The 16,735-nt window shown below is 43.3% G+C and overlaps 1 protein-coding gene across 7 annotated transcripts in view; it reads left to right on the forward strand.

Moving 5' to 3' along the window:
• The window catches only part of XRCC4 (X-ray repair cross complementing 4), a 717,473-nt gene that overhangs the window by 152,562 nt on the left and 548,176 nt on the right, over positions 1–16,735 (forward strand). For all 7 annotated transcript variants that reach the window (XM_063963945.1, XM_063963947.1, XM_063963946.1 and 4 more), the window contains exons 2-3: positions 6,077–6,233; positions 14,129–14,319. In XM_063963945.1, the coding sequence (XP_063820015.1) occupies positions 6,089–6,233; positions 14,129–14,319 (336 nt within the window). In that variant the 5' untranslated portion in view covers positions 6,077–6,088. The remainder of the gene's footprint in view (positions 1–6,076; positions 6,234–14,128; positions 14,320–16,735) is intronic.

Below are 16,735 nucleotides of genomic sequence, written 5' to 3' on the forward strand. Positions count from 1 at the left end.
GGGGATAAGAACATTTTCATACTTCGACCACCTTTTTTTTAATCTTGGCACAGGAAAGGCCTCTGTGCCATCTCCAACAGACAATGATTTGTCTGCAGAGGCACTGGTGGTTCATAAATTGGGCAAAGTCATCTCGGGTTCCGTCACAACGGACGACTCACTGTGTGTCTTTACTGAATTCCAGTCTGCAGAAAATGGATTACCTCGGAACAAGATATCCAGGGTACAGTCAAGTACTCAGGAGTTGTTACACAGTCAAACGATATCAATCCACTCAGCCATGCGACTGATGGGTTTGATGGTGTCAACATTCGACTTGGTGGAGTATGCACAATCCCACTCAAGACCTCGGCAGTGTCTGATTCTAGCCAGATGATATGGAATACATCAGACAATAAAGAAACAGACTATGGTACTTTCACACAAGGTAAGAAAGTCATCAGCCTGGTGGCTATAGACATCCCATCTAGACAAAGGGAGAACCTGACAACAGATGCCAGTCTCCAGGGCTCGGGAGCAGTGTCCAGAAGATTATGGTTCCACGGACAATGGACCATAGAAGAAAGTTGCCTGCCAATAAATCTGTTAAAACTTCGGATCATATACATGGCACTGATTCAAGCAAAAAACACTCTTCAAGGTAGACCAGTCCAGATCCGCTCGGACAATTTAACGGCAGGGGCGTACCTCAACCATCAGGGAGGAATGCGCAGCCAAGCAGCAATGAAGGAGGTAAGTCACATACTAAAGTGTGCAGAACTCCCATCTTCCAGCATTGTCTGCAGTATCCGTTCCGGGAGTCCTAAACTCATTTTCTCAGTCAACACGCCATTCAAGCAAGCGAATGTGCTATACACCCGGAAGTCTTTCAGACTCTGGTAGACAAGTGGGGTTTGCCAGAGATAGATCTCATGGCGCCCCGTCTGAACAACGAAGTGCCCCCATACGGGGCAAGAACAAAGGATCCCGGAGCGATCTTTGTGGATTCCTTGTCAGTGAAATGAGAGTTTCATCTGGCGTATCTATTTCTTCCGATCATCCTGCTTCCAGGGTGGTGAGGAAGATAAAAGAAGCAAAGGGTGCCGTGATTCTAATAGCTTCGGCTTGGCCCAGAAGGCAGTGGTAAACAGATCTACAGAGAAGGTTGATGGATGCTCCACGTCTGCTCCCTCAACGTCCAGATCTACTAATGTAGGGTCCTTGTTATCACAGGCATTTGGATCGACTATTACTGACGGCGTGGCTCTTGAAACCTATCCTGAAGTCAAGAGGATTCTTGCTGCAGGTAAATTCAAACATTGAACAGAGCAAGGAAACCCTCCTCAGCTTGCATTTATCACCGAATATGGCAGGTCTATATTCATGGTGCAGTGAAAGAAATATGGACCCGAAATCTTTCCAAGTTTCCTGGGTCTTAGATTTCTTTCGCGCAGGAATGTATAAGGGTTTGAAGGTGTGCGTACTTTTTACAGGGAATGCTGCGCATTCAACCTCCTCTTGTTCCTCCTACAGTGCCTTGGGACCTAGTCCTCAAAGCCCTTCAAGTTGCTCCGTTTGAACCACTTAATAAAGTGGATCTTAAATTGTTGACAGCTAAAGTTATCTTTCTACTGGCTATGGCGTCAGCTAGAAGAGTATCAGATTTAGGAGCGCTGTAATACTCTTCTCCTTTTCTGTTTTTTTATCCAGATAAAGCAGTTCTCAGAACTAGGTCTGGGTATCTTCCTAAGGTGGTGTCTAAATTCCACATTAATGAAGAAAATGTAGTCCCGGCTTTTCAGGTATTGGGATTTTCTGCGGGAGATGCGTCGCGGTACGTAGTCTGAACATTAAGGATCTACGTGGAGCGCACAAGTGCCATCAGAAAGACAGATTCTCTCCATTTTCTACGGAATTCACAAGAGAGGATGGCCTGCTACTAAACATAAACAGACGCTGGCTAGAGGGCTTCAAATGACTATTTCGGAAGCATACTCTCAAGCGGATCTCCCTGTTTCGGCTAATGTCTCTGTTCAGATATGTAAGGCAGCCACATAGTCTTCCATTAACACATTCATTAGACATTATGCTTGGAAACTTTTGCCTCTCATGATGCTGAATTCGGGCGAAAGGATCTCCTGTCCAATCAGGAGCTTCCCCACCGCTAAAATTGCTTTGGATAACCTGTGGACGCTGCCGGAGAAATATACGTTATGGTAAGAACTTACCGTTGATAACGGTATTTCTCCTAAGTCCACAGGTTTCCACAGGGATCCCACCCTGACGCACCTGAGTTGAGGATCCTTCTACTCACTAACCTCTTCCTTCTTGTATGGAAGGGTGTGCATGTGTGTTCTTCTCGCCTGATTAGGGCTCTACATGATGCTCCTGCCTAGATGCTTTGGAATCCAACTGATTTGCGTGAGCCAGTGGGCGAGGATATATGGACGGGCCCATTGCATCCTGGGAGGCCTGAAAGCTTGTGATCGTTTGGTGCCAATCCGCTGTCGCTCCATCATATCTCATTGTTATCCTGTGGAACCTGTGGACTTAGGAGAAATACCGTTATCAACGGTAAGTTCTTACCATAACGTATATTTCCTTACATTTTGAATATGAGGAAAAAACAAACTGAAGAAATGGGCAGGAGGCTAAAAGAAATGCAAGGAATAAAAGGAAAGAAAAACTTTTGTGTTGAGTCCCTAAAAAGAATCCTTTTGTGCATATGAGGTTTCTTGTAGTTTTTTAAGTAGCATTTAGTATTGTGATATTGAGTGATGAGATTAAACTCTTCCTACTGGTCTGTGAGTGATGAAACAATTGTTCTGAAGTAAAATAAATCTAGTAAAGGAAAGTCTTTACACCAGAAGTGTTGGAGTCTTGTCGTCTGTCCCTTGTTTATTTGTGTGATATTCAATACTCTGGTAGAACTGTTCTCAAGTCATTTGAAGACGCTTGGGGATCAAATTGCAAAACACACAGTGGGCCAAGATTATATATTGACCGAAAAATGTCTTTTCACACAAATCACTGTGTATGATTACAGCCTGTCAGACCCTCTGAAATATATCAAATCACACGACTGTAGTGAACAAATTCTAGCTTAATAGTCTAATCAGTAGCTCATTCATTTTTCTTTTCCTAAAACAAGTATACATGCTGCCCTGCAAGGCTGCCATCAGAAATTGTGGGGCCCGGGACTGATAAAATAGGCAGGGCTCCCCCTGAAAAATAAAAAAAATAGGCCATAAAAAAGAAGTATATATATATATATATATATATATATATATATATATAAAAAATAAAAAAAATTCCTATGCACATACGGAGCAACACCATATTATGCCCCTTGCACCATATTAAGTCCCCATAGTAATGCCCCAACAGTTATACCCCTGTCACTATATTATGACCCACACAGTAATGCCCCGGACACCATATTATGCCCCCGCAGTGATGCTGCCAGTACCTGCTCGTTGTCAGGGCTTCTGCTCGTTGTCAGCGGATTCCCCATCCACCCGCTGCTACGGGTCTGCAGTCCAGGCGGGGGGCTCTGTTCGTTTGTGCAGGCGCGGAGCTCTGTTCGTTTCTGCATGCTTCTAACTATTGAAAACGTCTCTCCTAAAATGGTAACCACATCAGAGGAGACAGTTATCAAAGTTACTAGAGGAAGCTACCCTGTCACAAATAAGCCCAATATTGCAGAGCCTGTGGCCGCAAAGCAATTGTATTATTTATTATTATCTGATTGTCAGTGGTTGTGACCATAATCCCCATTATTCTGCCCTTCTGTTGGACAGTTCTATCGTCGTATTAAGCCACCACCTTAAGTAACACATCTTGTGTACTATTTTCTAATTGGGGATGGGGATATTTAAAGTAAGGATTAAAGGTCTTTACCAAATTTTTTATTGCGTAATGAAATTAAATATCTGATAATGTATGGGAGCAAATGACAATCAACCATTTGCCTCCAAATGCTGGAAAACAGATAGTGGTCGTTTAGACGGGATGTAGTTATGTGACCGGCGGTCAGGAGACCACCAGTCACATTACCTCCCCCTACATCCCACCCCCCTCACAATCCCGACGGTCGGCATGCCAACCAACAGGGACTATTTCCACTCGTGGGTATCCACGACACCCATAGAGTGACAATAGAACCCGTGGCGGCCACAGTGTGACAAGCGCAGCAAGCCTGAAAGGGTCTTGTTGCACTGACTCCGACCCCACCCCCCCACGCCGGCATTCCGCTGCCTGGATGCCGGCGCCGGTACCGCCAGTCACGTAATACACACCCATTCGGAAGAATTGGTTAAATCCATTTGGTTTAACAAATGTATTCAAACATACAATTGTTTTTGTCCATTTTCCAGTGTTTGGGAGCAACTGGTTGATTGCCAATTGCTCCTATCAAGTGGTGAATTTTGCCTATGGAGTTCCCCCTCCCCCCCAGTAAAATACACAACTGCAGTGTGCCAGTTGAAGTCCGTGTCTGCACTGGCTACACTGTGACTGGCAGTGACTTCCTATTGGAAGTACTTCCTGCCAGTCACCCGCAGGATAGGCAGTCTCATTGGGAGGTGCTTCCACCCTCTGGGACTGCCAGGATGAGCTGCGATTAGCAGAGAGCTGACTTCCTGTAGGAAGCCACTCCCTGCCTAATCGTCAGCCTTAGCTGGCTTCTATGGGCTGCGGCCGATGCAGTCCATAGAAGCCGGGGGTTTGCACATGTGCAATCACACCACTGCTTCTGCGCATGCAATGGTCCCGGCAACTGATTGTTCCATTGTGCAGGTCCCGGGACCCAGACGGCGATAGATGGTCTCTCCTCCTCCCCTGGATCAGGCAGCATGGCCAGCGGCAGCCCCCCTCCTCCACAAAGGTAGGAGCCAACGCTGCTCCCACACATCACCAGATTTTTGTTCCCACCTGACAGATCGGACAGATACATTTTTATGAGTGTAAACAGCTTAAATCTTTGCTCTTTGGAGGGTATGAAAATATGTCTTAATCAGAACTACTAAGCCGACAGTTGAGGTCCGTGTGATACTATAAGGCATGCAGAGCTCTAATACCGTGCCATTTGGGCAGGGAGAATTGGTGCAAGGTTTCTTTCTGCTATTTATGTTCCATCATCGATTGTATTACAAAACTCAGATGAATGTATTTTCTTCATATGTTTGTGAAGACTTGCATGATAGGTTACCAGCTTTTAAGACTGTAATTATTATGAAAATAAAGTGTGAAGGTAAAGGTATTTTCCTCTGTCAGTGCTCTCAGCACATCTGGTTAGAGGGAAGTTTTATTCTCCATAACATACATGATGTTAGCTTCAATTATTTTGCTGCCTGGAGCATTTCACAGAGAAACTTTTCTTGGACAATTCTATAAAACCCTTTTTTGTAATTCAATATCAGTTGTGTAGAAAGAGTACGAACAGCAACAACTATTTAGAATGGCAGGGGGGGGGGCAACACGTGGCACTCCAGCTGTTGTGGAACTACATATCCCAGTATGCCCTGCCACAGTTTTGCTGTTAGTGCATGCTAAAACAGTGGCAGCCGAACGTTGCGTACTTCTGTGTTATTGTTTCATATCCATTGACTGAACCCTGGTTTTTAGTTGCAAACTTTGCATAACAGCCCAGAGAAAGGGTGTCCTAGGAGGTAGAGGTAGGATACTGTACGTAAAAGGGAGGGGGAGTTCCGGTCACCAATGGTTACAGCTAGAACCTTACAATGACAGGGTATCTTTGTTGCGGGTGTACTGCGTTTGGCCGGCGCTCGACATACCGGCGCCGGAATCCTGACCATTGAAATGCCGGCAGCGGGGCGAGCACTAAAGAGCACCTTGCGGGTCACTGCGGACGCCACGCTGCGGGCAGGCTATTTTTTCTCCCTCCAGGGGTGTTGTGGACACCCCAAGAGGGAGAATAGTTGTCTGTATACCGGCTGTCCGGATCCCGGCACAGGTATCCTGAGCGCCAGGATCCCGACAGCCGGTATAGCGAGTGCCTCCCCTTTGTTGCTTGTATTCTTGTATTCTGAATGTCTATCCAGCAAGTTCTATCATTTTATTTTTTTGTTTCCTGCAGATACACTTTCTAATGGACATGGAGAAAAAAGTGAGGAAAATCACTGTTGTGTCTGACCCAGAAGCTACATATTTTCTACAGATTGGATGGGAGAAAGATTTGGGCAAAGGATTTGAGGTGACACTGTGTGACGGCCACATTGCATGGGTTGGTGCAGGTAAATTCAGAAGATAAATACTTTTACTATATCATCGATACACTATACTTTCAGAATGTTCTAAAATTTTGTTCTTTGTTTTCCATTAATTTTTTAAAACTTGAGCTATCGTGGACAGATTAATTTCAGTATTGGCATTACACAAACTGGTGTTCTAGAATGAATGGCATAGTTATTCAGGCATGTTTGTGCAGCAAAAATACCTGAGGGCAGGGTTATAAAGGTAAGTAATAACCGGAGGAATATTGGTACAATAGCTCATAAAGCTTATGTACCCAACTGTCTTATGTAAATGCCCGTAATGTACCCCATCAGTATACCCTCCCATGCCTTCATATTGCCAATATGTAACCTTGTGCGTGACACTATTCAGTCTTCCTATATGGGTCTTTGCATCCCTGCACACTTCCACATAATTGCATGTGCCTCTATAGACAGCTAAGGATACTTGCCTCACAATATATAGGCAGCCACCACTGCTGTCCACAAGCAGGAAACACATTACTCTCAAGTCCAATTTGCTTCAGCAATGAAAGGCTTTGCAGTGCTGATGGTTGTATTTCTTAGGGATTGCAGATTTGCTGGAGTTCATTAGGAAGTATTACCTTAGAATTGATAAAGAGGTCACCAGTTCACCGAGCCAATGATGTCTGGTCCGACCCACAGTGACATCATATGACTTTGCAGGCCTGCCTATCATTTCTATGGCAGATCTTTAAGATTACAGCTACAGGTATTCCCAAACAAGATATAGGTCACAGTATTATATTTTGTTACAAAACTATCATTATTTTTTTTTTCTTTTCCAGTAAAAAAAATAAAATCCCTGTCCAGTTAAGCTGAGAAGACCTAGTCAGATTGGTCAAGGTCACTTATAAACCCTCTGAGGAAACAGTCACATATACAGAGACTGAGAAACTGCTCAGAGCAACTAAAGGACTATGGGCCATATGCAATTGCGGTCGAATTACAGCAAATGTCGAAAAACGGGGCATTTTCGACAAAAAAAACTGATTCGACAATGCAATACAGTACTTTTCGACAAAAAATTTGCCGTTTCATATTCGACTTTTTGCAATTCGACATTTGTCAAATTCGACATGTCTGCAATGGTAAAAATGCGGCTTTTCGACGAAAGTATATTCAATTGAAGAATGTTAATTCGACAACAGTGTTTTTCGACAATTTCAGTCCGCCTCATTTTGCTGGCGTGATCTAATAAAAATGTTTAAAAACATGTTTGTTTTGTGGTTTTTTTTATTGCTAATAGCATATCTATTTATATTAGAAGGGATTATCTACTTGGTTTGTCTATTTAGGAGCCAAAAGTATTATTTAATATATTTTTTAAAAGTTTTTTTTTTTTTCTTACTGACTAAAATAATATGGAGAGATCAGAGCATGTTTTTCAGTGGGAATGGGTTAAAAATCCTGAAAAAAAAAATGCGTGGGGTCCCGCCTCCTAAGCATAACCAGCCTCGGGCTCTTTGAGCCGGTCCTGGTTGTAAAAATACGGGGGGGGGGGGGGAATGACAGGGGATCCCCTGTATTTTAACAACCAGCACCGGGCTCTGCATCGGGTCCTGGTGCCAAAAATACGGGGGACAAAACACATAGGGGTCCTCCGTATTTTTCACACCAGCACCGGGCTCCACTAGCTAGAGAGATAATGCTGCAGCCGGGGGACACTTTTATACCGGTCCCTGCGGCCGTGGCATTAAATCCCCAACTAGTCACCCCTGGCTGGGGTACCCTTGAGGAGTGGGGACCCCTAAAATCAAGGGTCCCCCCCCCTCCAGCCACCCAAGGGCCATGGGAAAAGCCCGAGGCTGTCGTCCCCCATCCAAGGGCGGCGGATGGGAGGCTGATAGCCAAGTGTCAATAAAAAATAATTGTATCAGAACTACAAGTCCCAGCAAGCCTCCCCCGCAAGCTGGTACTTGGAGAACCACAAGTACCAGCATGCGGGGGGAAACGGGCCCGCTGGTACCTATAGTTCTACTGCAAAAAAAACCCCAAATAAAAACAGTACACACACACTGTGACAGTATAACTTTATTACATACATGCACACCACACACATACTTACCTATGTTGACACGAAGCAGTCGGTCCTCTTCACCAGTAGAATCCACGGGTTACCTGTAAATAAAATTATACTCACAACAATCCTGTGTAGATCAGTCCTCTTCAGAGTTTGTAATCCACGTACTTGGCAAAATAATAAAACGCAAAACACGATCCACGCACTGAAAGGGGTCCCATGTTTACACATGGGACCCCTTTCCCCGACTGCCGGGACCCCCCGTGACTGCTGTCAAAGAAGGTCCCTTCAGCCAATCAGGGAGCGCTACGTCGTGGCACTCTCCTGATTGGCTGTGCGCGTCTGAGCTGTCAGGCGGCGCACTCGAGATACAATGTAGCACATAGGCGCTCCATTGTATCCAATGGTGGGAACTTTGCGTCAGCAGTTGAGGTTACTTGCGGTCAACCGCTGACCGCAAAGTTCCCACTATTGAATATAATGGAGCGCCTATGTGCTATGCGCCGCCTTTTTGCAGTAGAACTACAGGTACCAGCGGACCCGTTTTCCTCCCGCATGCTGGTACTTGTGGTTCTCCAAGTACCAGCTTGCGGGGGAGGCTTGCTGGGACTTGTAGTTCTGCTACAAAAAACAATATTCTTTTTTTGGACACTTGGCTATCAGCCTCCCATCTGCCGCCCTTGGATGGGGGGGGGGGCAGCCTCGGGCTTCACCCCTGGCCCTTGGGTGACTGGAGGGGGGGGGCCCTTGATTTTAGGGGTCCCCACTCCTCCAGGGTACCCCGGCCAGGGGTGACTAGTTGGGGATTTCATGCCACGGCCGCAGGGATCGGAATAAAAGTGTCCCCCGGCTGTGGCATTATCTCTCTAGCTAGTGGAGCCCGGTGCTAGTGTGAAAAATACGGGGGACCCCTACGTGTTTTGTCCCCCGTATTTTTGGCACCAGGACCGGACGCAGGGCCGGGTGCTGGTTGTTAAAATACGGGGGATCCCCTGTCATTTCCCCCCCCCGTATTTTTACAACCAGGACCGGCTCAAAGAGCCCGAGGCTGGTTATGCTTAGGAGGGGGGACCCCACGCATTTTTTTTCAGGGTTTTTAAACACTTTTGTGCCGTCCATGAAGTCGAATCCAGGACGCACACTATCGTCAATTGGTCCGTTTTTCAATAGCGGGACTGTCAAATTTGTTTTTTATTGAATATGTCGAATTCGGGTCCCGGCGGGAGGGTGTGTGACTGTCGAATTGTGTCGAATTAAAAAACGGTCGAATTCCAGCCGGTATTCGACCGCAATTGCATATACCCCTTTGACTTATTACCCTGTCACTTCACCACATTTACCAGCTTTACCACAGCATTTATAAGTGACCTTGACCAGCTTGATTAGGTCTACTCAGCTTGTCCTAGTGTTAATGGAAATTCTTCACTGGCTCGAACCAACGTCTCAGAACATTTCTCCAGCGATTAGCACACAATCTGTCACTTCTCTAGGAAGCACCTGAAAGCTGCCAGCGTGGTCATACTGCTGTTCATCATTCTCCCACCGCTTTGTGGCATGCAAACTTAGGAGCAGCGCTGGTGGGACTCCATTCTTTTACACCTATAGCTGCTTGCTCCGCTTATCACCATCTCCATACTAGGTGACACAAACAACAATATCATTACTGGATTGGACCTTTCAACTCTGGTTTATTAATCCTTAAACCCTTATCGTACAAGGTAACTGTCTGCAAATTACGAGTGAAAGTGACATTGTATAGCTGTGTGTGTGTGTGTGTGTGTGTGTATATATATATATATATATATATATATATATATATATATATACATACACACATGTATATATACACAGTGCCTTGCTAAAGTATTCACCCCCCTTGGCTTTTTATCTATTTTGTTACATTACAACCTGTACTGTAATTTATTTATTTTTTTAATCTGAATTTTATGTGATGGGTCTGCACAAAATAGTCTAAGTTGGTGAAGTGAAATGAGAAAAATGTATATATATTTTTTTTTTTTATAAATAAAAATTTGAAAATTGGCATGTGCATATGTATTCACCCCCTTTGCTATGAAGCCCCTCAAAAGTTCTGGTGCAATTAATTACCTTCAGAAGTCACATAATTAGTGAAATGAAGTCCACCTGTGTGCAATCTAAGTGTCACATGATCTGTCAGTATAAACACATCTTTTCTGAAAGGCCCCAGAGGCTACAACACCACTAAGCAAGAGGCATCACATCATGAAGACCAAGGAGCACTCTAAACAAGTCACGGACAAAGTTGTTGAGAAGTACAAGTCAGGGTTGGGTTATAAAAAAATATCCAAATCTTTGATGATCCCACGCAGCACCATCAAATCCATCATCTTCAAATGGAAAGAAAATGGTACAGCAACAAACCTGCCAAGAGAGGGCCGGCCACCAAAACTCACTGACCGGGCAAGGAGGGCATTAATCAGAGAGACAGTACAAAGACCAAAGGTAACCCTGAAGTAGCTGCAGAGTTCCACAGCAGAGGCTGGTGTATCTGCGCATGTGACCAGAATAAGCCATACACTCCATAGAGCTGGGTTTTATGGAACAGTTGCCAGAAAAAAGCCATTACTTAGTGCTAAAAATAAGATGGCAAGTTTTGAGTTTGTCAAAAGGCATGTGGACGACTCCCTAAATGTATGGAGGAAGTGGCTCTGGTCAGATGAGACTAAAATTTAACTTTTCGGCCACCAAGAAAAACGCTATGGGTATATTCCTTTCTGTAACATTGTAATAGGGTGCTTTACTAGTTTGCTTGTGCTGATTGCACTTCCGGTTGTGTACTCGTATAAGGCGCTCAGTGCTCATTAGGAACACACAGTCACACTGAATGGACGTCCACCTTTAGCCTCCAGTGGTAAGAGTTATTTTGTCCTCTCCTGATGAATACAGCTTTGATTATTTGATTTGATATCAGGTTTGGTTTACCTTGAGATGTTTTTATGATGCATTACTCATATTACAGAGGGCTTATTGACTGATGTGTTCCTGTATGGATAATTTTCCTGGAATTATGTGTGAAGTAAGTAGAGTTCTTTATCAGCCTTTCTCATGATGAATTTAGGTATCTTTTAGTACCACACCTGACTTTGATTATGTTGGGAATTTGCAATATATATTTTGTTCCACCAATAGGGCTTATATGCCGACTTGGTCGTCTGTCCTATCACAGTGTTATACTGTTGAGTTATTTCATCCTAGTAAGTATGTTACTAGTACCCTTTGGTGATTGGTTTTTGTTGAGTTATTCTGATCTACTTTTCTTCACCATATCTGGTATCCAGGATGTATACCCATATGCTTGGTAGCATTACTCTTGGCACATTGCACTTTAGTGGTGAATTTCTGATTGGGCCCGTGAGATTGATTGTATTTATTTATTTCATGTATCTGTTATTTAGACAGGTTATGACTATTTCGCAATATGAAAATGTGTATGGCTTGTCTTGATAAAGGCTCTGCTTGTTGAGCCGAAACGTCGACCCAATAAAGCCGACTATGATCTAAGAGAATACGATTGGACTTGATTTTTGAAGGAGAGTGCCCCCCAGGAAACTGGAACTACGACTACATGTGTGGACCCACCGTGATTGTGTGGATTCTACTGGGTGCACCCCACAGTTGATCGCACACGGATGTGAGTGCAGGACTCCCTTGGATCTATTGAGATTTAGATATACCATTCTCACTGTTCTGTATTTACATTTCTTATCCCAATGCAATATTTGTATTGTGCACTTAACCATTTTTCATGCTTCAATAAAGAAACAGTTTAATAATAATAATAATAATAATATTAATAATAAAAATAAAAAAAGATAGTATTGCACAGCAGCCTGGGCTGATCGCATCACAGCAGCCGCACCTCCCCCTCTCCCGTCCCTTCCCAAAATGTTCCAAAAATGTTTGTATTTTTTAAATACACTATGGGGATGGTTAGCGTAGCCACCACCTCCAGGAATTTAGCCCTAGCCCTCCTCCCCCCTCCCCTAGATTTAGCCTTAGCCACCATCAGATGAGGGTTGGAGGGGTTAGCCCATTTACCCACCAAAAGTGTCGGTATTCACGGGTTCAGAATGCCAGGGTTAGTCATGTGACCGCTGGCATCCTGAACACCGGGATATTGTATCACAACCATAAATACTACTATGGTTCTTGGTAGCATTACCTTTTAAATCTTTTTTTTTTTTTTTTTGCACTAAATTTTATATTTGTACTATTTTCAACATGTATTTAAGCATTAATGTCCCAATTCATCACAGAAGTCTTTTTGAACCAAACAACCATTTAAGTATACCTCACATAGGGATGTATTCAATAGATCAGGCTTTTTCAACCAGTGTGCCGTGGCACACTAGTGTGCCGCGACCAGTATCAAGGTGTGCCGCGGAGTGAACTGCTGGCCCAGGCTCTTCTTAGAGGATCAGTCGTGCTCCGGCCGTGACCTATGCCTTGAAAACGGTGTGATATTATAGGTCACCGCATCTCGCCACCCAGCCAGCCCACCTGCCTGCATACACATCTTCCAGTTCCCGCCTGCATACACAGCTTTCCTTGTCAACCCACATCCACTCTCTGCTCAGTATTCGCAGAACTCCACTATGAGCAACCCCCGCCACTGAGGGACAGGGAGGAGGACAGCTGATAATATTTGTTATTTTATTTCTCCTGTTGGGAACAATAGGATTTCAATAGGATTTATGTGGGGAGAATAAGAATTTATGGATTTATGAGGGGACCAATGTGAATAATTCATGTGGGGAGCAATAGGATTTATGTGGAGAGAAATGTGATTGATTGATTTATGTGTAGAGCAATAGGATTTATGTAGGGAGCAACATGATTTATGTGGGGAGCAATGTGATTGTTTTTTCTATGTAGGCCAATGCATGTGTGGATTTTTTTTTTACTGTGTGGGCCAATGTGTGTGTGTGGTTTTTTTTTCTGTAGGGAACTGATGGTGTGCCTTGGCAATTTTAAAATATTGTTCGGTGTGCCGTGAGTAAAAAAAGGTTGAAAATCACTGCAATAGATGATGGATCCTTTCCAACGGAAAGGATCCGACATCTTAGTATTTAATGAGTAGCCAAATCCCAACAGCATTTGGTCGTTCTCGACAATGCCAACCAGATTTTTTTTAAAGTCTGATTGACATTGTCGTAAACGGGGCTAAAACCTGCTGGATTTGGTCGTGTTTTCTGACAAGTCTTAATTCCCGACTTGTTGGAGAAACGGAGGGAGGATTGAATAGATTGGAACACCTTCCGACCTAAAAAAGTCGGGAACGAACATCTTTCCGACAAGACAGCGATTTCCGTCTGCAATTGAATATACCCCATAATGTCTAATACTTGTTTTAGCATAAATACAGGGAAGTGATTGTATGAAATATTAGAAGTCTATGGGAGAAGACTAATTAGCAATAACATAATAAAAAGCTGTCATTCTCTGTGCTTTATGCTGCAGTTTGCCATTATTTACGTTACGGAGATGCAAGCCATCTGAGCAGCAGACGTATGATGCAAGTTAACGTACATGGTAGAAGAGTCACTCTTGTTTCTTTCCAGTCTCTGAATATTATTGCTGTAATCAATGTTAAAGTGATTTCAGAGCACCTACAAAAAAAGCCATGTTCCTTGAGCCAACATTATACAAACGAATATGAAATTGATGCAGTATGCAAAGGACAAATGGAAAAGAACAGAAATAAAATAGGATTATTCACAATGTTCCAAGATCACATAATGATGGAATGCCAATTTGCTCACATCTGGAACGCTTACCTCTTGAATGTTCTTTTTGTCTTTTCAAAAAGCGTCAGAGGAAGATGTGTCCAGAGAAGCAGCAGATATGGAGATGGAGCAGCCAAAATATGTTGAAGAGTTAAAGAAGGCGCTGATTACTGTGGCACAGCCAGCTAACAAGTACAGCTTTGATCTTGTAAAAGATGGAGACATCCCTGAAATGTATTACTTTACGTATGAGAAAAAATTAAAAGATGTTTCGGTAAGTACAACTTTTAGCATTACAGTACAAATAGTAGTATGGTACAAAAATGGTGTGCAAGGGGATACACACAGACCTTCCCAAAAGATTTATAGGACTTCAGTAATGGAACCTTACATGCAGGAGCAGAAGTAGGCAGTAGTAGTAGTAGAAGTAGGCTCATGCCACAACTCTAACCTCATCTCTATCCGTCTTCCTCTGACCGCCACCTCACCTTCACTCTAGCCACTTTTCACACTTGCCGCCTCTGGAACTGGCTCTCTCACCTAGTCGGGAGTTCTACCTAAAAATGCATCCTTTTTATTAATGCTTACCAGTCACCCCATCACTCACCACTCTTATCCTCTTCCCTTCCACCATGTGTCCTTCTCAGCTTATTCTTCACCCCTTCCCCTTAGTATTTTAGCTCTCAAAGGAAGGGCCCTATTCCCTTGTTCTCCCCCTAACACTATCCATGTCACTCTGTGCTCTGCTCCCCCCTTCAGTGAGTCACCCATACAGTATGTTGGTACGGGGTTATTCAGTACTGAATTGTCTCACCAGTGTATTCTGCTTCAGTCTACAGCTAGTTGCAATACCCTTACCCCTGCTACTTGCCCTACACAATCTGGGGGGTTATAGTAATGTTTTGTATATATGCCAGGGTTAGCTGTTGTGTATTGTACTTATGCTCTGCTATTCTGTTATGTTGCACTGTTTTTATACATTTTGTGGTGCCTTGTGAACAAAATATGATAATTATCTCATGTAGTTCCACAGTTGCTGGAGAGATAAAGGTTGCCTATGTCTATCATATGGCTCTTATAATCCTATATTATGCCGTAGCTTCCTAGTATTTATTCAGCTGTTGAAAAAGCGTATTTACACTCCAAATTGGTGAGATAAGCGATTACAAAACTAATGATTCCTTTAATTAGTCAATGGAACAAGGCACAGAAATACACACCCGGTTCAGAATTTCCATCTGTATCAATTGCTGGTAGGAATTACCACGCCATCAGCTGTAACGCCGATTCCAAGATTAGTCACGATTGGGGGTGTTTTGGATATTGTCCCTGGTGCGTTTTTGCTTCATGTGATAATAGCGAATTCTACAAAGTATAATTACCAATCTGAAGTAGCATTATTTCTTGTAGCACTTTGGTTTCTTTGTGTTAAAGTTACATATGAAGTCGTTTATTGCTGAGATCGTTGCACCATGGCAGGAATTAGTTTCTTTGCAATTAACGTGGATATAAACCCAGAGAGACTGGCGCTGAGTTGTACAAATAAGCTGTAAAAAAAAAAAAAAACAAACTTCAGTAATAACTTCCTCTGCTAGTTCTTAAATAAAGAAAATATCTAATCCTCTATTAAGAAATATCAGAAAATGGGAAGAAAGCAGTGCTGAGCTACATACAAATAAATAAAACCAGCTTCACATAACAACCCGCCATTTATTACATAATATGTTACAAAAGGATTCAGTCAAAACAATAATCTCCTATCCCTAGAAGGGGTTGGGGCTGAAATGGCAGCATTTGGGATGCCAGCTGTCAGAATACTGACCGCGGCATCCTGGTTGTAAATATACTAACCCTCCCTTCCCCCCAGTCACTCGTTTGGGATGCCGGCGCTGGGATTGTGATCTAATTCAGGATGCTGGCGCCGGCATTCTGAGCATTGTCAGGATTAAGTGTTTTGACTGCCAGGATCCCAACCATTGGGATCCTGACTCGATCCCCCTGGAAGTATGTAATACATCATACATCAATTATTTTAATATTCCACAACCCTAAGGAACTTTGCACTTGTGTTATTATGAGAAATAGTAATTGTTATCTGGAGCACGTGTTATTATGAGAAATAGTAATTGTTATCTGGAGCACCATCAGCCAATGGTAGCTGGCAATTGCTAGTGATATTCAAGATAATTATCAGAGATCTTCCACTAAGCGCCAGATTCTATTTGCAGCGATATGTTACCTCTCAGGGAAAAGGGCGGTAGCCTAAAGCTTTTACGTCCTGCGCTGTTCAATTACAGACCCTTTTCTTTCTGTGGTAAACTACCTGCTAAGGCGCATTAACCCATAAAATCTGGGGTAAGTGCAGCATGCTGGCCAATCACGAGCTGCTGCATGGTCTAATTGAATTTGCCCTGGCAGATCAATTAGCCTGTGGTAATTAGCCTCTGCTTAATTGAGTTCAGCCCTATGCAGCATAGATTCTCTGCTTATTCCTAGATATTGTGCATTTCTGTGTAATAAGCTGCACTTCATCTCGGTGCATTCATTACATCAATTTAATGTACCACTATACATTCATCCCCTACTTTTAAAAAAGTGGGGTTTGCTACATACTATTTATTGACAGAAAATTATATTCTCCAATTATATACTGTACACTTAAGTTCTAGAAAAACTGAGACATCTACATA

Source organism: Pseudophryne corroboree, chromosome 1, assembly GCF_028390025.1.
Source record: "Pseudophryne corroboree isolate aPseCor3 chromosome 1, aPseCor3.hap2, whole genome shotgun sequence".
NCBI lineage: Eukaryota > Metazoa > Chordata > Amphibia > Anura > Myobatrachidae > Pseudophryne > Pseudophryne corroboree.